The following is a 27740-nucleotide window of genomic DNA, read 5'->3' as shown; positions in this document are numbered from 1 at the left end:
TTTGTGAAAGTAACTGGATTTTTTTAGAACTATAAAGACTAATCACTTTCCTCAAAAACTGTTGAAAAATTTTATTTGATATATGTAATGTTTTGACATCCAAAACCAATACCTTGGGACGTCGATATTTCATAATCACCTTTTTTTCTTGAAATTCTAACTTTTACTTTAATGTGCTGTGGAGCGCCGTACTTGGTGTATAAGTTACTGCGCAATTTATTATTCCGATCAACTTAGATATTAGAATACTGGAGTCTGGAGTCCTAACAAATGGGTGGATTGCTAGGTCAATACCTCGGACATCTTCACAACTTCCCGCTAAATGACGTGTATAAATAACGCTATTTAATAAGAATTCGTTTTCCTGCTGAAATTCGCTTTCTCTTCAATTTCGTGGGATATAGTGGCGTTCAAATTGGAGTTCAGTAAGAAATATTATTTTCTCTTCATTTGTTAGATTAGAATGTGAATTCACCTGAGAGAAGTATTCATTGGTCGCAATAGTTTGTGAACATTCAATGATCAATTTACATTGTGGTTCAAAAGTATGAAACATGTGAAGACAAAACGTCACATGCTGGAGGATTAGAATTTTATTCGTTATTTGACTTTATTTGAATGATAATTTTCGAAAAGCACCGTGACCTTAAACATGATACATAATATGCGTAACACAAACAATTATTGAACAAATTGAAAATTTCACCAAACATGTTCTTGTGTGGGGTATTGGTCCACCTCTAGCCTGTGAAAGCTCGAAATGTATAAGTTAATCAGTTCAATGAGAAACGAGTACCAGAGTTCTATAACATCTCGAGAACGTGCAAAGTTTCTGTCTGACATTTTCTTCGGAAAAACTCCTAACTTCATCTAATACTGTTGATGTCACCGTGATTATAAAATTCTGCTCTTGAAGCTCTTGCTTGATGCGGCCAGCATCCATTTCACCTTTATTTAACATTATAACTTAAAAAAAAAACTAGAAAATGTTACTTTAAATCGAGGTTCTCTTTTATCAATATCCTCTTCGCTGCACATCCAGGCTCTTGACTATTTTGATTCTAAGAAACCTATTCCTTCAAGCACTTAGAACCAGTATCTGCCATTAAAGAAAAGCGCACTCCACGAGAAAAACGGATTTTTATAAAATAGCAGACGTCGCAGACGATATAGCTTTGCTGAGAACATCAATTTCCTAGGACAAATGTTTAGAAGAGTCAACAATGCCTCTTCCGCTTACGTGGGAGCTTTGTTCGTTCTATGGAACTTTTTAGGAAATGTTTGTGATTCTTGGATAGCATGTTTCTTAGTTATCGCTGTTATATCAGTGGTGGCCCAATAAATGTTGTCCAATGAGTAGCTTTGTGCCCAGCGAGCCTTGCTCGATTTTACTGTTTAAGTTAGTTTTCAATATTCATGTTTTAGTCAAGGATATACAGGGTCTTTCACGAGGAACCTCACCCATATTTATACGGGAAACTACTGAACGTATTTTCATGAAATTCAGCACTTATAAGTATTTCACGATGCTGATGAAATCTAAAATATTTTCAAGGCATGAGCACCTCCGGTTTTTCCGGAAATGTTTTTCAAATTAGAACACCATTTTTTCATTGCAGAAATAGATTTCTTAGAAAATTTCAAGTTATTTCGATGTAACTTTTTAGTTTTGGTTGGAAAATTCTCTCTGAGCGGGAAAATTCAAAAAAAAAAATCGAAAATAGAGCTCCGCTGAAACAAGAATAACTTCGAGGTTTTTGGATGGAAAATTTTCATTTTTGGGATTTTTCAAGATGTAAGATTGATGTATCCACTTTAAAAATCGAAATCGCAATTCATGATACAGGGGGTGAAAAAATCGCTTTCAAAGTTAGGGATGACAAAATCGTGAAAAATCAATTTTTTCAAATTAGAACCCCATTTTTTGATGGCAGATGTTGAATCTACGTTAAAAAAATAATGTGAGTGTATGCATCACACCCTTGCCCTAAAATGGATATTTTCTGAGTTATTCACAAAAAACTGTTTTTCGTCTTGAATTTTCAGCTATTTCTTTTCCCTTCACGCCAAAAAGATGAAATTTTCAGGAACTGTTATTTGAACCATGCTGTAGATTTTTCACCCCTTCTTGAAACCGACTTCAAGTTACTATTAGGAGAACCATGGCAAACTCTCGCAGTTATAACTAGAGAAGATGCTCAAAGTTTTGACCGTTAATTTCTAGATATTTATTTATACGTCTCAGGAATGCTTATTTCATCGGGAGGAAGAGATCTGCAAAAGTGTTTAAAAACCAAACTGAGTTTCAACACTATGAATCTAAAAATCTAAACAAACCTGAACGCATTTCTGACTCGTTCTATGCAGTCCTCTTTATCAGTCAGGGGAGTTGAGTAGACAATATTTTTTATCCTACCCCAAACATCATAGTCTAAAGGAGTTAAATCGGGAGAACGTGGTGGCCAAAGATGTGGACCATTGTTCGCCAACCATCGATCTTCAAATAGCCTGTAGAGGATATTTGACACATTGAGTGAATTGTGTGGAGGCGAGCCATCTTGTTGATACCATAAGTCATTATGGTTCTGTACTAGCGGCTCAATTATTTGAGTCAATATGTCAGAATATCTATCTCCTAAGGGAGAACATTCTTTAAATGATGCAAACATGTGTAGTGTTCTATCTGACCAGTTAAAGTCCCATCATAAATGTGAACATCGAGAATTGCATTATTTTTGATGGCGCAAAAAACATTGAAACTCCAGGTCTCTTGAAAGTTCCATTGTCTGAAGTGGTGGTTGTTCTCTTCATCCCAATAATGACTGTTATGCCTATTGAAAGAACCATTCTTTGTGAATTTAGATTCATCCGTCCAAATTATACAGTCCAAAAAGTATTCATTCTCTTGAAATCGAATCATCATAGCTTCGCAAAACTCTGTTCTCCTGACGAAATCAGTTTCCTTCAAATGCTGTACCCTATTGAATTTATATGGGTGCATTTTATGTTTTCTTAATATTCTCCAAACACTCGATTGAGATAATCCCAGATCAATCTCGGCATCTTTGAGAGAATTTTGAGGATTCACACGAAAATATGCAAGAACTGTAATTTCGTTGTTCTCATCTTCTACTACACTTTTTTCTCTGTGTATAGTTTTCTTAACGAAAGATCCGACATTTCTCAAGTTTGTCATGGTTCTGTTAATGGTATCTCTCGTTGGTCTGGGTCGGTCAGGAAACCTCTCAATGAACAGTCGAAACGTTCTATCTACAACTTTATTACATTCTCCATGAAGTAGAATGAGATTTAAATAATCTTCATTGGTAAAATTAGGCATAGTGATCGATTTTATAACATAATACGAATTATCACCAAATTGATAGTAAACACAAAATGCTACTGAATAAAGAGGAATTTGGCAGATGTAATTAATGATATCTATCATTAAAAAAAAAGAATGTAAAACATGGTAAGTTTTTGCATATGGTTCATAAGGAATTATTTATTTATCACTGGAGAGAAAACCGATGGCCTATTAGTTGAAATAAAGAGGTTTCCGATACAAATTCGAATCAAAATTCGCAATCTAGGGTCCGACCGAAACTAGTTTTTACGGCCGAAACCGAAACCGAATTTCGGCTGCGGTCTCAGTTTCGGCCGAAAACGAAACCGAAACCGAAACTTCAATAATGCCATGTTTCCGTGGAAGAAAATTCATCATAATCAGTCATTATTTTTCAGTTACATAATAATAATCTCGATAATCTGATCTTAAAACTGATAATCAATATAAATAAATAAAAATATAATTATTTTTTGAATCCAGTGAACAATTTGTGGTTTTAAAAAAATGTCGAAATGAAATGAGTAATTCCTTCCATATCTTTCCAAATTCATTAAACTTCGAATTACACACACTAGTGGAAAACATGAAATGAAGAATGCAAACAGAAATATTTTTTCTCAATATTTTTAATTGTACGAGACTCTCAACTTAAGGAAAAGAGAATATCTTCTAAATTTTGCTCATTTTGATGACTATTTTGTCAATGAACCAAAGTTAACTCAGAATGCCGATCAAAAAAGCTGTAGAGATATTTATTCAACGTTATTTAACGACAACCAGTGGCGGATTTGCCTTAAGACCAAAAGTAGGTCTAATTGGGCGGCTTTTCGAGACAAAAACAGAGTAGGTGAAAATGATTTGACTAAATTCAACAGGGCTAAGTGCCTAGCGGGTTGCAAATCCGCTATTGACGACAACGTGAATGATATTGTTGATTTTATTTCATATACATGATGTGAATGAAACCAATAGAAAATATCGTTTCGAGATAATGTTGTAATTTATAGCCGTAACGAAATTTAACAGCAAACAGCACTAATGCAAAGTTCGCTGCGCCAATACCAGTCACGCAAACGATTCGATATCATCCAGCGAGGACAATTACAATGAGCGCATACGCGATGAATAACGAAAGAGTAACAATTCTATGGATAACCCTTAGTAGCGCAGCTGCACTGAACTCAGTTTCGGTTACGGCTGTAGTTTCGGCTGGATTTTGGCCGAAAACGAAACTGAGCCGAAACCTGTTTTTTTGGCCGAAACCGAAAACGAAACCGAAAGTTCGGTCGGACTCTATCGCCATCTATTTAGGAACAACCTGTAACTTTTTTCTCTTGCATATTAGGGTAGTAAAATCTAAAACATGGTTTAAGTAACAGTTCCTGAAAATTTCATCTTTTTGGCGTGAAGGGAAAAGAAATAGCTGAAAATTCAAGACGAAAAACAGTTTTTTGTGAATAACTCAGAAAATATCCACTTTAGGGCAAGGGTGTGATGCATACACTCACATTATTTTTTAACGTAGATTCAATATCTGCCATAAAAAAATGGGGTTCTAATTTGAAAAAATTGATTTTTCACGATTTTGTCATCCCTAAGTTTGAAAGCGATTTTTTCACCCCCTGTATCATGAATCTCGATTTCGATTTTTAAAGTGGATACATCAATCTTACATCTTGAAAAATCCCAAAAATGAAAATTTTCCATCCAAAAACCTCGAAGTTATTCTTGTTTCAGCGGAGCTCTATTTTCGATTTTTTTTTAGAATTTTCCCGCTCAGAGAGAATTTTCCAACCAAAACTGAAAAATGTTACATCAAAATAACTTGAAATTTTCTAAGAAATCTATTTCTGCAATAAAAAAATGGTGTTCTAATTTGAAAAACGGAAGTTGACGTCATTTCCGGAAAAACCGGAGGTGCTCATGCCTTGAAAATATTTTAGATTTCATCAGCATCGTGAAATACTTATAAGTGCTGAATTTCATGAAAATATGTTCAGTAGTTTCCCGTATAAATATGGGTGAGGTTCCTCGTGAAAGACCCTGTATAAACATATCCTCTTATCCATTTCCTTTACTGCCTCACTTGTTCCAATCTCTCTGAGCTTCACTATACCGTCCTCTACTTTTCCCCATGTTATGTTTACAATGCGACAAGTTTTATATCCTCATCAGAGTATTCAGTAAAATTTCCGGAAATTGTACTATCTTGTCCTATGGTTTACACTGTCCCCACCTTAAGCCTGTTCTCTTCCGAAACGTATTCCGTGAATTTCCCCGAGGACCGTGGCGAAACCTGCAATCATCACCATTCCTCTAGTAGCCTTTCTGATGGAAGTAGCAATTCACAGTTTTGCTAGTAGGTACTTTGCTTCGAGTTAAAATGGCATACCAAGATTCATATACCAGTCTTCTGAAATACCACCTCCGGTACGCTTTGAACAACCCGCTAATTCAGCTGGTCCAGTACACAACCGAGCTTGGGAACAGCAGATTTCCCAACTCCAAAGCGAGCTATGCAATGCAGTTCATAGATTCTGATAGGTTGGCTTCTGATGGGAATGTTGCTTGGTGACTAGGTAACAAATGAACCGACCTTTAGCCTTGAATTTCAAAGCTTTTCCGATTATTGGCTGCTGTCGCAAGAGTTCTTTCTGACGTACAAATTTGTTTCTGAATACTCTCAGAGACTGTAAAGATGTCTTGATGACGCCGAACCTTGCAACACGTGTCTCACCATAGCAATTCATAAACTTCTGGTAATTGCTGCTACCTTCCATCGAAACTTCCACATGACGTACTATTCTTTAATTCTTAAATTTTCTTATTTTTTATTATCAATCGCTTTTTCATGAGAAAGTCCTTTTACCCCATGTAAACAGTAAAAATTCAGCACAATCCGCGCATTGGTCCAATCGTACGTTGTTGCGCGTTCATTTGATCCAGTTATTATTATAGCTATTTTGAAATTTTAGCTTTTATTTATGAACTAACGGCCGGTTTCATAATCATAACTAAAGTCGCTATAATTTTAAAGCTTCCTTTAACCCTACCGAAAATGACAGTAAAGGAAGCTTTAAGCTTAAAGTGACTCTAAATTTGTTTATGAAACTGGACGTAAGCATGATATAGCATCTCAGATGGACCTTGATACTATATTTCTTTAATTTTTTCATTTTTTATGATCGCTTCTTCATGAAAATGTTCTCTTGCGTCACCAGAGGGCCTCGCAAAATGTATCTTGCCCACATCAAATTAAGATCTTTTGCCGCCACTGATGCCAAGGTGAATATAAAAGATTATAGAGATACTCTATAATCTTTGGTGAATATATGTTAATATTCATCCCAGTACTGGTGGTGATCAGAAACTATTTTGGCTAGATATTTTACCATGATCCGATTCATTCGATCAACCATGCTGTCTGATTGTGGATAAAGAAGTGTACTCCTTGTTTTATGAATTCCCAATTTCCTAAGCTAAGATTGGTGTAGAAGATTCTACACCAATCTTTTACATCTTTTTCACAATTTAGCCAATAAAATCGCTGACTGACTTTTCCAACGTCTTAGTTATCCCGAAATGTCCACTCGAAGTTCCAATTGATGTTCAATTCGGAGCAATCTATATTATTCTGATTCTTTTTCATTCAGCTCAACACATGTCGCGATATCGAGAAGAATTTAAATAACGTGTATATCATGACATCTGTTGATATATCAGACAAATTAGAAGGATGAAAACATGAAATTTGAAGAAATTTATTTTTGGCGTTAACATGTAGTCTGATCAAAACATCTGTCACTCGACTCTCCGGCACAATCAACTGAAGCCTCTGCTCAGATCCATCTTCATTTTCCCAACAACGTTTCAGAAAACCTCCATCAATCTTCAACGTTTCCCATTGTGCCCAATACGACTTTACAGGTCGCTCTTCTTCCAACTCAGGATTACTTCCAAGTCGTTATCTTCCTCTTATGCTTTTTGAATTTCTTGAGGAAGCTAGTCGTCTTTGATTACGGTGGTCCGCCTCAAATCGATTATCTCTTCCATACGTGAACAATGGCTGCAATTCTCGGGACACATAAATTAATAGTTTTGATAGAGCCAGTGTCTACCACTACTTTCACATTTCGGTCAATAATTATCACTTCGGGGGTTTAGCTTGGGTCGGTTTATCCTCCTTACCACCGACCCCTTTCAGTTTCCTTGCTGAAGCTCTTTCAAATTCACAGCAATTTCACTTGCAATGCCCACTTCTATTGAAGATCCAGCATATAGCCTCCTTTTTCCTAGCTTGCGAAATTCTGCGGATTTCCTCTCTGAACATTTTCTCAATAGATCGATCTGTTTCTTGGACTTGCCTTAAATGAAGGTGTCCTCTATGCGACGCTCGCTTTCCCGTCTCAATTTCCAAAGCCTGGGCTAAGGCATCATCTATGGTTCTAGGGCGTGCTAGTCTCGGGGCTTGTTGTTTTTCACTATCCTTGATCGCTTCCACAAATGTCCGGATATCTATTCAAATGAAGAAAGCTATCTGGAGCAGATAGATAAGCCAGCCTTACTAATCTCGCCTCATCGGCTTCAAACTTCTGGAGATGTTCCCCTGTTTTCTGCACTCGGTTCTTTATTTGTGCATAGTAAACTTGTTGTAGATGAGCATCTCCGTATCTCATCTGAAGTTTCGATGTTAGAACCTCGTAACAGGCTTGTTGACTCTCCGAAATCCTTTGCAGAATGTTGAATTCCCCTCCTCCGTATAGCTATTATTATTGCCGTGGCTTTTTCGTTGTCGTTCCAATTTTTTTTCTAGCGCCGCAGCTTCACACTAGGTCCTTTCGTTTCCATAAAAGTGTAGCATTTTTCTACACTCGATTTTAGTTTTCGTTTGCTACCAGCGTAGAGAAAGTGTAGTTTATCTACATCTCCTCTGACTATGTGTAGATAAACTACACTTTCTCTACACTGGTGTAAATCAAATCGAGTGTAGAAAAGTGCTACACTTTTTATGCAAACGAAACTACCTAATGATTTTGATATGTCGACCAGGCTATTTTTCCATCGAAAGTTGGATGTTTGGAAGGTTATGTTCTACTACCTTCACTGTCATTTTCCGCTTTCACAGAGCAGCTGTAGGGTAATGACGACATATGGTTGTATTCTGCTTTTCATCTATAAGTTACGAATCTGTAGCGTACGATCGATCTGTAAGTGTCCGATTTGCAGATTCGTAAATAATGCAATTCTGGAAAGTTTTCTGTAACCATAGATTAATCTATGCCTGTAACTATCAAAATTTTGGAACATATTGTTTTGAAAATATTTATATCGAAGATACCTGTTTCTCCCAAGCGTTGATTGAAGTTTTGACGTACACATATTTCAATGAACGTCCCAAAGTTATAATCACCTCTCGAATAGTCGTAAATTATTTACGTATTCCTGTTAGTACAGATCACTGAAACACGTCCAGAATTGCAATTGTCCTGTAATCTTATGAAAAGTTACAGATTGGCTTACAGATGAAAGCAGAATACCACCATTTATTTCTTTTCTATTTTACATTCTTTTCAGGGAATCTATTGATTTGGAATGATGTTCAATTTCTCCTGCCATTTCTTCAAACTTTCTGTTAACTTTTTCATAAAACACAAATTTCAAATTTTTTATCAACTTCGTCAAATTTTTCCCTCACTATATCGAATCTCTCGTCCGCTTTATCAAATTTTTCAATTATGGTTTCCAGTTTTTTATCCGATATTTCCGTGAGTTGACAAGAGTTCTCGTCGATTTTCTCATTTAACTTTCGAGAATTTTCTTCCAATCCAATTTTATTCAAACGTCCATTACTGCTTGAGTCTCCATCGCGTTCTGTAATCTTGTGGTCATATCAATTTAATTCGAACCCCACTACTGACAAAAATATGTAACGTTTTCTTCATTTAATTAAAACGTCCGACTGATTAAGATTATTTATTTACACTTATATTAACTATATCACCACTATCCATTATCACTTGTATTTATTTCCACTTGCCGCTTGCTTGTACGGGTAGTCATACGAAATACGAATTCACGGCAGAAGCATGAGTTTTCAGGAGAACTTAATACTGCGCGTACAAAATTATAATGAATTGTACAATTTAAGTGACAGAAATTATAGCAACCATTTTTTTTTCGTCCTTCATCAAGTGCGGAAATAAATGAACATATTCTCCAAAATCCTTCCTTTTTTACATATGTCATGTATCCACATTCGTCTACGATTCCTTCGCTTTTGAAACTCTTCTTCCTCCAGAACAAACGCTAGTTCCTCACCGCTTGAAGACATATTCGCAACTAATCTATTCCTCCGGCGATTCCGATGTTATATCAAAGAGTAACCAACTGGTTACTCTTTGGTTATATGTGCGATACCTTCATAAAAATTCCGCCGCTGCCGTGCCGTTCCTTCCATGCCGTCCGTCCGATGCCGATGTATGTGCGCTTACCTTAAACTGTACTGTTCCGCCCCACCGCAGGACTCTTATATAGGCGGTGGAAACATTCTCGCGGTTTCTCGTACTTTCCAGAAAGAAGGGGCTGCCAGGGCCGGACTGGTTACAATATTTTGAAGAATATTGTCTCAAAGTATGTAATTCCACGGAAGTTCTATAGTTGCTGTTTATATAATCCCTTTTACTGTATGAGTTCACTTAATCAGTTACGAGAAGAAAACAGTCAATTTTTTACGGAATAGAACATCTATAGATTTTCATTCATTGGTGATGCAGTGATGCCCTGTATGAGTATGACTCATAACGTAAAAACTAAAGCGGTCCGAAGTCAACTATTGACTGAATTCTAATTGTTCGGATTATTTCGACTCATCATCTGGAAAACAGAACTCCAATGAATAGTTGAATCATCTTGTATGTTGCAAGGTAAGTGTTGCATGTTGCATCGGAGGCAGGACTGCTTCACTTTTTTGTTGCGATACGTCTCGCAACGTGCAAGTACTGCGTTTCATCCCATTTGATTCCGAAATGAAGGAGGAGCTCACAACATTTCGAAACAAATCGCTGATTTCGATAATTTCCAACTTACGGTAGAGCACCTACGAATTTTGTTGCGAAACATCTCGCAATGTCTCGCAACGTTTCAAAGTCGTGTTGCTACAGGTACGTGCGGCCCCATCTGATACTGGAAAAGCAACTCGCAAAATTTCGCAACGTGTCCCAACAAAATGTTGCACCTAGTGCGTTTCCAGCATTTTCGGTAGTGATGCCCACGCCACGACATGACACTACACGTCGTTCATAACGTTTTATGGAAGTGGAATGCTTAAATCATAAATAATTATTATAACGCACATTCTAGTTAATCTCTACAGAGTAATTTTCTCAAATTTTAGCCTTCGGAAGTATTATTATACCTAATAGTGGTGATTCTTTTAAACTTGTGAAATGAATATCTATAGAGCGACTCCACAAAGATTTTTTAATTTTCGATTTCAATCGATTTCATTCTGAAGTTTACGTTATAATACCATGAAAAATTTAAGAATATGAAAATTGAAATTTGAAGAAACAATTATATAAAGCCTTCTACATACACAATGCGGAATGCGGATGGGTTCAGCTGTGCTATTATTTTTTATTTATAAATTATAATAAGCTTAAATTATTAGGTATATTGAAGGACATCTCCTAATTCGAACAAAATCCAAAAACTTCTTTCCCTATCTTTCTACTATGATGGTTGATGAAGTGAGAATATTCTGAATACAAAAAAGAATGATAAAACGAGAGGGATATTGAATTACATATTTCTCATTAAATAATTTTGAAATTCGTAACCCATCTCAAAAAAGGGTCTATAGTCTTTTTTTCTGCACCACACTCACATCTCGGACTATCAACAGCATTCTAACTAAATAATATTTCTTCGGGTGAATTGTTTTTGCTTTTACATTACAATATGCCGTCGTTCAAATCAACACCTTGTATTTTTCCCACAGGCATTTTTGTTCCTATCACTCTATTTAAATCATTAATGTATGTCCAAATAGTTATAAATCACCATGTATATTATCATTGAAGCCATTGAAGGCTAACTAAAATGTAGTGAATAGTCTCATTTCACCAATTTATGGGCTGCAAGGGGGTTTTGCTGCAAAACGCAAGATCCCAACTCAGTTAAATCGTATTATCATTTGTTTAGGCTACAGCTGCATCACTTTACGGTCCATTCAATTGCAGTGAACGCACAAATAAATGAAATATGAAATACTTATATATCAAAGACCACGGGCTTGTGTTTCAAATAAGGATACTGAAAGCCTCAAACTTATTTTTTCGTGCTCTCGAAATCTTGTATGAAAAAAAAATAAGAATGGTGATATGAATAAGAAGAAAGGATTCCAGAGTTTCAATTTCGGAACCAAATTCCCTCATTATCCAAATATTCAAGGTACTGCGAGAGCCACTGCGAGACGAGAGCAAAAACTCGTAATCGGTTCGTTTAACTCAACGATATTTTTGTTTGAACTAAAGTTATGTATTTTTGAGAATTGCCATTTCTCCTCATTTCTGGAAGCTCAATGAGAAAATTCTTCTATTGAACCTCTAATTAAATGTTGAATGAAATGAAGGGAATTTTTTTAAAGGTAACTCTGTAGTCTCTGTATTGACATTCACAACATTCATAAATGATAAGTAATAAAATACATGCATGGTGATCTCCATAGTCTTGATTGAGTTCTAAAAACTATTGCTTTTTTCTCTGATAGTAGAAAACCGTGAGAAGTGATCGAAGTTTTACTAAAGATTAGTTTTATTATCAGAACGCTGTGCGTCTGGAATTGGAGTGGGTATTTTCTGAAACACTTCATAAAAAGATTATATTCCTATTGACTAGGTACTCAATCTGAACTGATTCAAGGATCGCTGATGAATCACCTATTTTTGCTACAAACAACGAAAGCTTTTTCTATTGAAAATTTGTTGTTTTCAATAGAACAGAAAATTCTACAAAACATTCATTTAACGACAATTCTGAAATGTTAACAATGTTCTTTCATATGATTTGAACTTTGAAGAAGCTTCGAAATTAAATGAGCATGTAATCCGAAAGAGAAAAAACTATTAGCTGACCACGTAGCTGATATGGCCAATGTCTACCTGTGGCACCTCAATTCTTCGATTGCCGTTGTCAGAGTTTCAAGAAGATACATTCATTCAATGGGATTTAAATTTGGCGAACGTTGTGGCGACTACATAACAGCATTAACGCATAGGTACTATTTGAAGAAAGTCCTCAGTTCCAAGACCCTTAGATATGCCTTATGTTATGTTATGAATTTTGTCCTGCGACATTGTGGACGAAATATTCTGCAGGACAAAATTTATCTTGAAATCTACTCCGATAGCCAATGAAAATATCAATATTTCCCATTTCTTCGGCTAATAGCGTATTTAAAAATGAAATCTCAAGGATATATTCCGGAAAAATCCAAGGTTTCGACAGCAGATCAAGATATACATACATTTATCAATGAGACTCCTGACTCCTGATGAAATTCATCTATTACCTAAAGTAGTTTTAATAATGGCTGTTTTGGAAGGACTAAGGAGAGATGAACTAGTGAAAGTGTCTATTATTAACGGTACCTATGTCGAAAGGATTTAGTAGAGGAAGAAAAAATAGGAGTTTTGAGGCTTGTCAGAACCTGTTGGAGAAATAACATAGGAAAGTATGGCTTAGATGTTTGCGAAATACTTGAAATTCGATCATGCAAATGTATATACAGGACACTGGTCGAGAAGGACTTCGGCAACTCTTTTAACTGAGACCGGTGCATCGTATGAAACTGTAGGAGCATTATCTCAAAACTAGGAAAAAATCACCTACCAGTAAATATCAACAGTGGAGCCTCAGTGATCCCGCCAGGCGGCCGTGAAGTGAGAGAAACGGATCCAGCAAGTCTCGCACCAGAGCTGGCGACGCATGCGTGTCATTGGCTTTCTGACAGATGTAAAGCGAGTTGTAGAAAATAAATGGATATAGAGAAATCGTATTTTAGTGACCAATTTGCTGAAGGTTAATCAAGTCCACTTAAGGACCACAAAACTTTGAAAAAGCACAGAATATGGAAGAGTGCATCTGTGGCGGAAGGTTACATAGAACAGAGCATTTTCTTTTAAAACAAAGTATCAGCAATGATTGTGAATTCAGTTGAATTTTCTAGGGGTTTTCTTATGAAAGAACTCGCAAGTACTTGTGGTCATATTTTTGCTTCTGAGGTTTCGAACAAATCCGAAGATTCACGATCACATAATTTTTCCGGAAAATTTGAAAACTCCACTTTTAATCTTAACCAAGCAAAATCTTGTTGTTGTCATCCATGTTAGTATCAAAATTCTGCGAATTAAATAATTTCGTTATGATCCATAACGCCCCCTAAAAATGCCCTGGGGCGATATGAGTGTATTTATAGCAACCGTTTTTAATGTACAGCAACAGATAATATACAAGTGAAGAATAAGAAAATTTGGAATTCAGTTTCAACTGACGATGAATCATTAAGCATGAAAATGCAGTATTTTGGCTTTTAACGAGGCACTGAAATATTTGCATCTGAATTGCAATGAATAGAAATCGAAATGTTTATACCTAAATGGAGTGCGATAATGAGGAATCCAATCGATTCATTTTCGTTCTTTAAATATTTGTGGTGGAGTAATATTATCTCTTTATCTCGAGTACTTATTCTTTGATTTTCCGAATTGATCCTTTCCTTTTCTATTGATTAGTCTATATAATCATGTGCTCGCTGCAGAGGTCAACCAATTTTTCTAGTACTTGTCAAATCAGAAAAGATATCGAAGTCAACGATCCAAGGCTTTTGATTCAGTTTGCTACTTACAGTACTCAATATTATGATAATATGTAGTGTTTTCCTGTGTTCCCCTTTACATCATTAAAGAGACGTTTTTCAATTCATAGTAGAACTTTGTGGAACAATGGTGGGTAGGCTGATCAGTGTGGAATCTGTTTCGAAAAAATTGATTCTAGAGTGAAATTGGATACTTGAATATTAGGTGAAAATGAAGATTGAGTGGTTGGATAATTTCTGTGGTTCAGCGTTCTGGGTGAGTAGATAGAAATAATAAATGCAAAATATAAAGTTTTCAAAATTAAAACTACATTTCATTATGAAGTATCTATTCTTCGGAAGCAACTTCTTGGGGGCTGAAAATACGACAAAAAAATTCAATTATAATTCATGCGAATTAATTGCATTAAATTCTGTAGGAATTGAGGGCGGAACACAGTGAATATGACCTCATGATCGCTTTTGATTTTGAAGTAACTCATATTGTGAATTGTAAATCGCTATTATAATGTGGTGCACATGGGGTTTATTTAGCGAGGATCTCGATGTAGTTCAGCATGCTATAGAAATGAAATTTTGATATTCTAGTCGAATTCGCGCCTTCAGAGCAAGCAGAGCATACGATAATTCATTACTTAAAGCAAATTTTCTGTACAGGTTCCTGAATGAGTTGGAATCTTTTACATTCTCCCAAAAGAGAGAGGGTAGATATACATTCGGGAACTTATGTCCAATTCATTTTTGCGCTGCGAAATACCTCGAAGAAGCTTGAATATATATCACTGTTTTAATCAACTCTTTCGGCTAGCCATTATCAAGATGGCGGCAACTACATTTAAATCCGAGAGGGCAGCCGTAAACACTGTAGCATGATGCATTGATCGCACATCTACAATTTTTTCAGATGTAGGTATACTCCATTCCCTTTTATAAAATCACTTGGTTTGCCATGGAAATTTGACACATTCCACACTGTTCGAAAATGTGAGCTTATGCCGCTTGTCAAAATATTTTTAGGTTGAAAATCTGCGCTATGTTTTTCGTTCTACGTTAAAGCCTCTTTAAACAATAATTTCATAAAAATTAACAATCGACAGGACAACTGGGTCATATATCTATAGATGTCTATTTTTAATTTTTAATACTTTGATATAATGAGAATTATATATTATTATTATTATTAATTAAATAACAAGAGCTGAGGCTATGCCTTTCAAGCTCAGAAACAGAAATAAAAAATGGACACAGTGCAGTAATACGAATTCAATCACTCAGTCAGGAAACATGTGGGCGAAATCTTCCCGAATCGAATCCATTTTTGAAGGCTTTCACACTGGGAGCACAAACCACGTTCGCAGGCAAACCGTTCCAGGTTGAAAAAATTCTATTGGACAGGAAGTTTTGTCGTTGGGTAGTCCTGAAGTTTTCTTTCATCAACTTGTACCGGTGTTCTCGTAAGTTATTAGTGTTGCGGGAAATCGAAAAGTGATGATAGGTTTAGACCAGTCATATTTATTGATTGCCCGGAAGCTTAATATGAGATCACCTCTCAGTCGGCGATCCTGAAATGAGGTTAAACCGAAGATATGGAGTCTCTCTTCATATACAGGACGGATGGGACCATAAGCAATGCGAGTAACCCAACGCTGTACCGCCTCCAACTGCTCCATGTCAGCCTTTAGGAAAGGGCACCAGGCTGGGCCAGCAAATTCGAGGATTGGTCTTATATAAGTCTTGTATAAGCTACAACAGACAGTGGGAGAACAACCTCGGAAACACTTCGAGATCATAAAGACGAGGCTCCTTGCTCTGGATGTTACCTTATTTACATGAGGAGACCAACTCAAATCAGGTGTGATGGTCAATCCTAAGTCCTCAGGTGACTCCGTCGTAGCTAGCTGATGTCCATCCAGAAAGTAATGATGTTTCGGGTTTTGCTTGCCAATGTGAAGAACTACACACTTTCCAAGGTTCAGTGGAAGCAACCAATTCCTGGACCAGTCGGAGAGAATATTCAGGTCCTCCTGGAGCAGATCATAGTTAGAGATGGGGTTGTTAAAAATTTTTGTGTCGTCCGCAAATTGGAAACAAGGTGATCTCAAACTTCGAGGTAAATCGGCTGTGTAGACCAAGAAGAGAAGAGGGCCCAGAACTGTTCCCTGGGGCACACCGCTGGTCACAGGTCTAGGAAGGAGAAGCTGTTTGATACCCTTACAGAGAAACTCCTTTCCCGGAGAAAAGCCTCAATCAGCCTCAACAATTGTCCTCTGATCCCAAAGTGCTCAAGCTTGGAAAGGAGACGTCTATGTGGAACACGGTCAAAGGCCTTTGAAAAGTCGAGGTAAATGATGTCAGTGGGTATACCGCTATCGAGAGCCTTGGTCCATTGGTCCATACTCTGCAGCAAGTTGGTAATGACAGAGCGACCCGGCAAAAATCCATGTTGAGTATCGGGAAGAATGCTTTTCTCCAGCAAAAATTTGGTCATATCAGCTGCTATCAAACGTTCGCATACATTCGAAGCGACGGAAGTCAAGTTTATAAGACGATAGTTATTAGGGCACAGTTTGTCACCCCTCTTGAAGACAGGAGTGACAGACGCACACAACCAGGAAGAAGGCAACCGCCCAGATCGAAAGGATGCATTGAAGATCGCAGCCAATGGTTCACATAATAAAGTTGCACACCTTTTCAGAATCTCAGCAGTAATGCCGTCCATACCAGGGGATGAGTCAGTCTTTAAAGCAAGAAGTTGGTGCTTCACTGACTCAGGGGTGAAATGAACTGAATCCAAATCGAACGGACAACGCCCACACCCGACCTCCGGACATGGTCCATCCGGTTCATCCGTGAACGATGCAGCGAAGGACTCTGCCAAAACATCAGCTGATTTCTCAGGGCTAGAGCAAGTGACGCCATCGGTTCCTCTCACTATTGGTGTAGATGTTTTCGTTTTAAAGAAGGAACGTACATACTTGAAGAATATCTTTCTACTCCCGGACGACACTATTCCATCCTCGAATCGCCTCTTGGCCCCATCGATCGCCGCTGACATAAAATAAGAGTATTTTCGGTGTTCATCATAAGCATTCTGTGTCTTCCGTCTCACATACCTCTGCCATAGTCTTCGTTTATGTCGAATCATGCTACGAATTTTGTTGTCCATCCAGGGATTAGACGAATTTTTCTCTACAATCTTCGACCTAGTATTGTCTTTAAATTATTATTGATCCCTCAAGACATTCACAATGTATAGGAAAAGTCAAATGAAAAACAGAAAACTTAGTTTTTTGGAACTTATTCTACGATGACATTAATCGAAAAATCACACTGTAGTAACTTTTTGCGTTCGTCCACCCTAAAATAAAGTCTTCAAATGCCACACCACATTTTTGGGTCTCCCACGTGAAATAAATTCTTCCTCGTTCTCTTCATTCACAATCATTCTGATAGTGGAAACATTAAGCTGAAATATACACTGACCGGCAAAAAAAACTCGGCCACCTAAACTTTTGCTGCGTTGTCCAAGATCTTTCGGTATTTTTCATCGATTTCAATTGTTTCTACGCAAAATTGCAGATAAATTCTTTGGTATTAAAATATCCTCCAGAAAAGTTTTTCAAAAATGTTTATAGCTTATTTATACAGGGTGAAAGAAACCATGTATTTGTAGCCCAATTTCTTAACACCCTGTGAAATAGTTCGGGAAGTTTGTAGGGTTTACACTCAGTTTATTACAAAATCCATTGCAATCTGATAAGATCGCATTATTCGTCTTATCAATTCGATGTCCCGGCTATTGCGTGGATATATTTCCGTTAGAGGTTGGCATATAAAATATTGAAAAAAGCCAATTATGTTTTTCTTTTTGTTTCAAATTACTGCTGAATATTAAAATATCTTCAAAAGTATCAAGTGATCAAGGTGAAATAAAATCTGGAAGATGGCGAAAATGATAGTTGTTAAGAAATTGGACTACAAATACATGTTTTTTTCACCCTATATAAATAAGCTACCAAAATTTTTGGAACACTTTTCTGGAGTTTATTTTAATACCGAAGAATTCATCTATAATATGGCGTAGAAACAATCAAAATTAATGAAAAATTACGAAAGTTCTTGGACAACGAACTGCAGCAAAATTTTAGGTGGCCGAGTTTTTTTGCCGGTAAGTGTAATGGTGCCTACAGATTAGTCTGACGTGACGTGGGCCCACGTTATAATGCGCATGATTCAAAAATCTTACATAGGAGTTTGCGCGAAAGTGTTCAAATTGATATGACCTGACGTTGGATGCGCATTCCTATGTCACGTCAGAACAATTTTAACGCTTCCGCGCAAAATGTTTTGTTAGATTTTTTAATCATGCGCATTATGACGTGGGCCCACGTAACGTCAGAGTAATCTGTAGGCACCTCAAGTCGATGTTATTCTTTTCACAATAAGTATGAATACCAAGGGCGGCCCGAAAGATGAATTTTCACTCAGGGATGCAGTTTGGGTTATTATCCATCTTTCGAAAATTGAGGTCGGAAACGTGCCATCTATTTTCCCTAGCTCTTACGATAAGAGGGCTTCCATTTCATTTCCCATCAAATTTGTAAAGCCTTACAATAATGAAAGACTTTATCGAGCATCTCTAGTGAATTAAAATCAAAAGAAAATTTGTGTGATTTTCCTAAACGCGTACAAATACCTGAGAGCTGTTTTCATGAAACTATAAAGATTCAGATTGCGTAATTGTATATAACTTTATTGTTATAGGTAAAACATCTGGTTTGTGTGACAAGACTTTTATTTCAGTTCCATTAGCATTGAGCTTAAGCCACACTTTTTTCAGAATGATTCTATATCTTGGAATACACAGCAACCTGACTTCACAGAATGCTTTGGACAAACAGTAGCTGTATGGATACCATCGGCATTCTTGTGGTTATTTTCTGGATTAGAAATTTACTATTGCATCAATAGTAAAAACAAGAAAATTACATGGAATTGGTTGAATCTAATGAAGATAAGTTTCACTGTGGTTCTTTGTTTATTAGTAGTTATAAAGGCTTCGTATTCTGTAATAAATGACGAAGAACTCAATTTGAAAGATATCATCACACCAGTTATAGCATTCTCAACATTGGTAAGTACATCAACCTATCAAAGTAACTACCATTTCAATTCATTTTTATTATCATTTCCAACTCGAATAACTATGCGTTTAGTATGAATAAATAAATGACGCATCATATAAGGTTTGTATCAAATTATATACTTGTATAAAATTCTGTGATGAAAAAAAGTTATATATTTACGAAAACGAATACGAATGTATATTGTTTTCATAACTTTGTGATGATCTTGGTCGCCTCGTTGTGTTCCATTCACCATTGATGAAAAATATTCTCAAAATGTTAAACCCATTACTCATTACTTCTACATCGCAAGGTGAAGCCTGGCTATGCTTGCCGGTAATTTGTTCCCTAAAGCTCGTTTGCAACAGCCGAGAATTTACTCGTGAATTTATGCGCCGTGAATTTTCTGCAGTTACATACGCACTTTCGGTAGAATTCACTGTTCAGTTGCATACAAAATAATCTCTGCCGTTTTCTTGACAAAATTTTGTAGAGAATTCTCGGCTGTTGCAAACGGGCTCAATCCAGTAACTTTTCGGTCAAGTTGGAAATTGGACTCCACTAAATTAGGTACTAACTAATCTACTATCCTAAATTTCTTGCGTTCATATACGTTTAGTTATTAAATTACTCGCTACTACACTCAACTACTAACCTTGTCTTCAGACAAGGATTAAATTAATGGCTAGTCTACTCTCCTAAATTTCTGGGTGTTAGCACTGTTAGCACTGATTTAGTAACTAAATTACTCGTTATTTAAAAAAAAAATCGGCTGGAGAATAGCAGCCCTGGTTGTTTTTCAGTGCGAAACTAAACCGGAACATGTGTGAAAGATCCCATAATATCAGTAGATATCTTAGACTCTTTCTTTAGTCTAAGGTAGATATAATTCGGAACATCGGGGTCATCGGGTAAGAACCCGATGGTGCGAAATGAGTCTAACTCTCTCTTACTTTATTTCGGATATCTCCCTACTTTAACAGATGGCAGACCTAACTTGCGGCTATTTTTTCACAGGCAGCCATACATCATCCTATTGGAAAAAAAATTAGCTTTAATTTGATATCAAAAACATCCGTGTAAGTCATGAACGTAGAAATACGTCGAAATGTTACCTGCTTACACCTGGCTGTGAGGTAGTTGCGGCCGAGTGTGCAACGCCAGCTATGGATTTTAGTATTCTTAACATGCATTGTTATCATGTGGATGATATTTTATTTCAAAACAGAGTGAACGAAATTTCTCTTGGAATATTGATTAACATTGATTTAATTAAAATTACTTGCGGCCACTTTTGACAGGCTGCGGTGTTATCAGTGTATTCTCCTATCCATAAACGTATGTGAAAATGTGTGTTTGTCTCTGTACGTAATGAACGTAGTAATTCTGCAGTGGGATCGTAGACTATAACTGCATAGTTATCCTTTATTATATCTATATTTTCGTTAAAGTTTAGTGAAGGATCATTTTATACACACCTATATATAAAATGATCCCTGGGGTAGGGGTAAAATGATCCTACGGATCATTCTATAACATAAGTTAATATACCTCAGATCAGAGCCACACTTTTTGATTATTTTACTTTTTTTATTATTATTTATAGAAAACGCCCTCATATCTCGAGTACTAAAAACCGACTACATTTTGGTGAGTGAAAACACACTTGACAATGAGATGGCGCTTAAAACGCACTGGCAATACAGTGACTCTAACGAGACAGTGGCGAGAATTGGAAATTTAGCAAGAATATGGCGGCTTAGAAGCACAGATTTCAATGCTCTCTAATTCTCTCTAATTCGGAATGCAGATTGGCTCACGTGACCAAATTCGCCATATTCTTGCTAAAACGATGAAAAATGAGACCACAATTGTCGCCACTGTCTCGTTAGAGTCACTGTAACTGTCAATACAGAAGAACTTTTTAATAGGAATTCTTGGAGGTATTAAGGTGGGTCTAATCAGTGTCTATAGACCTCCCTCAGGAAGTATTCACGTCTTCCTGGATAAAATTTCCTATGTTTTACAACACTGCTTAAAATTGGTCGACTACATATTTCTCTGTGGAGATTTGAATATTGACTTTCTCGATAATGGTTGCAGACTCAAACTGCTCCTCTTGGAATTATTGGATTGTTACAATCTGAATGTTACCAATCTTGAACCAACCAGAGTATTCGTTAATAGAAATGGTCATCTTTCGTCAACAAAAGTTGATAATATTCTAACAAATTATGACCTTAGTTTTTGTGATACAAAAGTTTTTGTTACCCACATTGGCGATCATAAGGCATTATTATTTGAGGGCAGACTTTCAGATATGTCTGGCTTACCGAAATCCAATACAATAATTAACAAATTATGTATACTTCATTCAAATTTATTTTAGCAGTCGGTTGGCCATGAAATAATTTTCTCAAGTTTTTGTAACTAGAACGGAGTAAGGTTGGCACTCATGATATGTCGTTAATGTCATAACGCCGTTGCCACAACTTATATCAATTTTTATTACGAAAATGTCGAAAGTGATTGAAAAAGGAGACAGGGTTTCAGGAAGTGCTATTTAGAATTCAGGTCCGCTCATTCAAATAGTTATACCCTGATATTCTAAAATCCACAATACGTCAGACGGTAGCGAACATATTCAATGTAAGAGAATTTATATAATGTTTCATCTGAATCTAAACGACTTATATTTCAGCTGGATATTTCCACAATCAGAAAGATTGTGAATGAAGGGGTTGACAAAGAATTTCCTTCTATTGGGAGACCCAAAAAAGTGGTGGCATTTGAGAATTTTATGTTTGAGTGAATTAATGCGAAAAGTTTACTACAGGATTTTCGATAAATGTCATCGGAGAATAAGTTCCCTAACATGGATTTTTCTATTTTTCATTTGACTTGTCCTATACAATGTAAATGTCTTAAGGTACTAATAAATACTTAATTATTATTATTACATCAACGTATTAAGATGAATAGCCACAAATACGCACAAGTTGCCCTGTTACTTGTTTATTCATGTGAAATTTTTGTTCAAAGGTGAAGTTCATCTTAACTTGAAACTTCCTTCAATTACTTTTACTTATATTGATGCAAGATGATTTTTGTTGAAGAATTTAACATTCTTGTAATTATCTGTTAATTCATTCGGGAGATACCCATTCCCAACCACTGCATCATATGCATTTCATCTTCGGGTTAATATTTTTGAAATCTACAAATGATGTGATGTAACGTATTCAAACTTCAGCCAAAGAAGATAACGAACATTAACTCTCCTCAAGCTAGTGCATATTATGATATTATACTGATCTCTTGTATTTTCCATGCAAATAACTGGATTTGGTATGCCTTCAATCAGTTTGTATAAACTTCAATTTTGTTCGTCACATATTTTCCGAAGAGATTCGAAATTGTGATAAAATACGTAATAACAGAAACTTTTACGTAGAACGGGCAACATAGCGTTGATTTGAAACCCAAAAATGTTTTGACAAGCTTCATAACCCCACATTTTCGTACTATACAGAGTGAAATGTGTCAAATTTCCATGGCCAACCGACTGCTAAAATAAAAGTGAATGAAGTATAGAAACATTTCATCACATAACTTGTGTGAATTCAGTTTATTAGTGTCTAACGCATGTTTTGACTCTGTTTATTCATATAGTGATGTAAATTTGACTTATAATTGTTTCATCGATATTATTAAGTACTGTTTAGACACAGCTTGTCCGTTAAGATACCGCACCATTTCAAGCTCTTCAAAATTAGGATGGGTAACTTTGGAGGTAAAAATGGCTAGTGAGAGCTTGAAGAATTTATATTGGCTCCATATGAATGTCAAAACCCAACAAACGTTTGATATGTACAAGAACGCGAAAAAACAATATAATATGCTACTTCAAAATTCTAAACTTGCATATCATACAAAACTCATATGCTCATCCGACAACCAGAGCAGAGCAGTCTGGAACATTGTCAATCAGGAGACCGGCAGGAAGCTCAGCGCTCGGGATCATGTTAATTTGAACGTCGATGGCGTACTGGTGTCTGATGGTGTTCTTGTGGTTGAGACATTTGCTGATTATTTCTCATCCATAGCACAAAAGTGCCTTGAGGCTAAATACGGCCGTTTCTTGTCTCTCATGTGTACAACTTCATCCCTGCATGATGATTCGTTTTTCTTTCATCCAGTTGATAAAAAAGAAGTAATTGACACAATTAAGTCATTGAAAAATAAAAAAAGTGTCGGTGCCGACTACATCTCTGTCAAGATCTTAAACTCAATATCTGAGTTCATTGCTGAACCTTTTTCTCACATAATAAATCTCTCAATTTCTACTGGTATCTTCCCTGAGAAGCTGAAGTTTGCGACAATTATTCCAGTGCATAAGAGAAATGATGTGGAGGATGTCTCAAATTATAGACCTATCTCTATTCTTAGTGTTCTCTCCAAAGTTATTGAAAGAATAGTCCTAAATCGCATGACCAATTTTCTTAATAAATTCAACCTATTAACTAGTTGTCAACATGGCTTCAGAACACAGAGATCTACTCAGAGCGCTGCGATTGACTTCTTTGAATATGTCTATGAGTCCTTGGATAGGGGTCTTTATGTGGCAGGTCTTTTTTTCGACCTCTCCCGTGCCTTTGACTGCATTACATTCAAGTTCATATTGAATAAACTTTATCACCTCGGTTTCCGGGGAGTCTTCCTCGACTGGTTATCCAGTTTCATAACGAATCGTGTTATGTCAGTGAAGGTAGGTGGCTGTTGGTCGTCTATTCGCATAAATGAGCTAGGTGTTCCTCAGGGCTCAATATTAGGGCCGCTACTCTTCCTTCTTTTTGTCAATGACCTACCCAAACATCTGGTCCTGACTCTAGTTCGTTTAGTCATTTTTGTTGACGATTTGTCTATTGCTGTGTCCGCACAGACGATTGATGAACTCAAGAGTGTATGTGAATCTCTTATAGGACAGTTTGAGAACTGGTGCAGAATGAATGCCTTAATCATAAACATCGATAAGACTGAGAGTCTTCTCTTCACATTACGTAACTCTACCGTATGCTCATTTGACTTATACCATGAGAATGAGACCTTGAAATCAAAGAAAATTGTTAAATTCTTGGGAGTGTTCGTGGATGACAGGTTGAGGTGGTGTCATCATGTAGATCAAATTTGTAAAAAGATGAGCACTGCTTACTATGCTATCAGCCGTATAAAAGATACTCTTCCTCAACAATCAGTAATTAGTGTATATTATAGCTTAGTCTATAGTCATATGTCCTATTGCATACTTGTTTGGGGTAACTCAATTGATTTTGATAGAATTTTACTATCTCAAAAACGCATAATACGTTTGATTTTTGGCCTTCATCCTCGTACATCTTGCCGGCCTGTGTTTGTTGCCCAGAATATACTTACTGCACCTTGTATATATATCTTCAATGCCCTAATGTACGTCAAAAGTAATCAAAGCAGATTCGACAAACTTTCAAGTTTTCATAGCTATTCCACCAGAAATACTGAGACCTTTTCTATTCCATTGCACAGAACTACAAAATTCCAATCATCTATCTTATATAGTGGAATTAAACTTTACAATCATTTGCCATTCAAGGTACGGGCAATGGGTGGACGAGGGTTCAGAACGACGGTGAGGAATTTGTTGATAAAAAAGGCTTATTACAGTATCAATGAGTATTTATGTGATTCCATTATTGTGTAGTTTACAAACTTGATGTAAAGCTGACTTGTCCTATACATTGAATGTCGAACAGGATCAATAAATTATTATTATTATTATTATTATAATAATAGTTTTCTGTTTTTTCATTGGAGGGCGCGAAATTCGAATTCTATACCTTGTATTAAATTTCAATATCGACTTTGTTTCGATCAGAAAGCAAACATCCTGAGCGACAAAACAAATGTATGGTTTTGTTTTGTGATCAGGACGTTAGTTTTCATCTAAACATTGTTTGGAATCAATTGATATCAATGAAATACGATGTTGGATGTGCTATATTTTTATTTGCAATTTATAAAAAAATTTACAAAAATTGAAATTATGGACAATAAAAGAAGCTTTGACTAGGACACAAAAGTATATGGTGATCTGCTATACGCCAAAGGTGTTATTTCTGTGGAATAGGTTGTTTTGAATTAATAAACTTAGTTGAATCTGTAAAATATACATATATCAGAAATTAATATGAAGCAATATTGAATACATCACCATAGCATACAAATTCCAGTTACTTACATATTATATATGTAGGTATTATTTATAGAATTTTCAGGACCACACCTGCAGTAAAATGTTCACTGCACATGGTGCAGTCAGTAGTGTTTGCTGAAGTATGTCATTGTCTTAACGCCCTGAGAATTTTATCCATTTCAGAGTTACGAATTATAATACTTACACTTCCATTTTCCTTCCTTAGTTGAGTGAAAAACTTAATCTCGGAAAATCTATTTTATTTCTTCATCATCCAATAATTTTCGAACAATATTTTGTTGTTTTCACCAAAAAATAAGACCAAAAAATTCAATAATCAGCAACTAGAACGAGCTAGATAAACAAAAAGCTGTACGAGAATCAAAACATTCAAAACCTCTTTGATCCAAATGGACGTCTGAAATCTAACAAAATTTCATATATTTCTGCAAATGGCACTGAAATTTATATTTCAACCAGTCCTAGCGTCTTAAAAACACACTTGACACACAGATGGCGCTCAAATTGCTTTAGTTGCCTCGTTTTCCATATTTCTACTGTATAATCTTTGATACATATATCATGCATGGTAGACGTAGGTATCGCTATTTGTTCAATCACTTACGATATTTGAATGACGTTGAAAAAAATAGCTCTCTTCATAAATTGTTGCATTACTTTTCATCCGTAAGATTTAAAAAAGAAATAAAAAATTCCTTTTTTGAAATTTTTATCACTTTTTGAATATTTATCCACACATTTCTCTATGTGTTCCCTGTGTACCCTGTCTAGGCTCGACTAACCCTCAGATTTATTTCAGATATTAGCTATATTCCATATTGAACTGAATCGACGAAGAGGGTTGAGGACATCAGGCATTTTATTCATCTATTGGTTTTTATCAGTTCTTTGTGGTGCCATCAGAATATACACTCTAATTCATCGATGGAATGAAGTTTCAGATAATAGATGGATTGATATTACTTATTTCATTATTTTAATTGGTGAATTCTTATTGAGCTGCTTCGCTGATCGAACATATTTATACCTGAGTGGAAAAAAATCTCTGGTAAGTTTTTCTACTTGTCTCCTTACCGCTTTGAGATGAAATTCCGGGCAAACTATTTATTACCACTATATTGGGAACATAACACATGAAAAAAAAAATTTCATTCATTCAATCATGCGTGTTGATTTACTTTTCCTCACTCATTTCAGTTTCGAAAATATCACTTTCTCATATTGATGCAGAAAAATGATACTTTTTTTCCCGCTCTTGACAGCATTTCGCAGACCTATGTAGAAAGTATATCTTCCAATTTGTCCGTGAAGTTACCACCCACTTTTTCGAAAATAGGTAGACTCATAGAAACGGAGAAAACTTTTGAAACAACCTAATAGCTTACCCAGTCAACCAGTTTCAGTCACAGGGAAGTTGTTGGGAATTACCACTGTGAAAATGCGACTTCACAATGTTGATTTAAAAAAAGGCCACCAGTACTTACTGGAGAGTGCTTAATGTCCGCAACATCGCAAATCGCGGGTAATTACCCAGTACATCACATAGTAGGTGTAAAAAAAGCACCCTAGACAGCAACTTTGCGACTTCTCATTTTGGAGGTTTTTGGGAACGATTATTTTGACCGAATAAACTACTAAAGTGTATCCTCTATTGAAGTTATATTCATGTTCAATTTGATAATTACCATCGTGGCAATCAATTTGCACTCTATATTCGAGGCGTTCCGAGGAAAAGTGACCCAAGCTACAATTTTTCTGAAATTGAATTAACAGTAAGAACTGCCTGAAAATGAATCAAAATTTTATATAGGCTCGTAAACTCAATTTCAGAAAAAATGTAGCTTGGGCCTCTTCAGCTCTGAACGCCTCATTTGTACCCTGTGTTTACTCTTTACTCTTACCTACATATATTTCGCATTCTGCTCTCATCCTCAAAAGGGAAATTGAATTACTATATGAATTACTGATATCTTTTTATTCAAGATTAATATGTTTCATACAAATCCAAATATATAAGATAAAGACCATATATCTTGTTATAAATCTTCATTCCACTTCAGGAACGGCATGGTCCAGCTGAAGAAGAAAAAATCAGAGCTGTATTGATAGTAATAAATTGAGTGTCATGAAAAATCTAAC

The 27740-nt window shown here is 36.1% G+C and overlaps 1 protein-coding gene across 2 annotated transcripts in view; it reads left to right on the top strand.

Annotated features, from left to right (window-relative positions):
- The first annotated feature begins 14178 nt into the window (after positions 1-14178).
- Positions 14179-27740, top strand: part of LOC123312927 (multidrug resistance-associated protein 1-like) — a 38897-nt gene continuing 25335 nt past the window's right edge. The window contains exons 1-3 of one of the 2 annotated variants that reach the window (XM_044897516.1): positions 14179-14481; positions 19066-19359; positions 26401-26649. In XM_044897516.1, the coding sequence (XP_044753451.1) occupies positions 14437-14481; positions 19066-19359; positions 26401-26649 (588 nt within the window). In that variant the 5' untranslated portion in view covers positions 14179-14436. Of the gene's footprint in view, positions 14482-19065; positions 19360-26400; positions 26650-27740 lie in introns of those variants that run through there. The other variant, XM_044897517.1, reaches the window with a different exon arrangement.

This window comes from Coccinella septempunctata, chromosome 5 (assembly GCF_907165205.1).
Source record: "Coccinella septempunctata chromosome 5, icCocSept1.1, whole genome shotgun sequence".
Taxonomy (NCBI): Eukaryota; Metazoa; Arthropoda; class Insecta; order Coleoptera; family Coccinellidae; genus Coccinella; species Coccinella septempunctata.
Note: the sequence above shows the minus strand (reverse complement) of the source record. Positions and strands in the feature narration are given on the sequence as shown.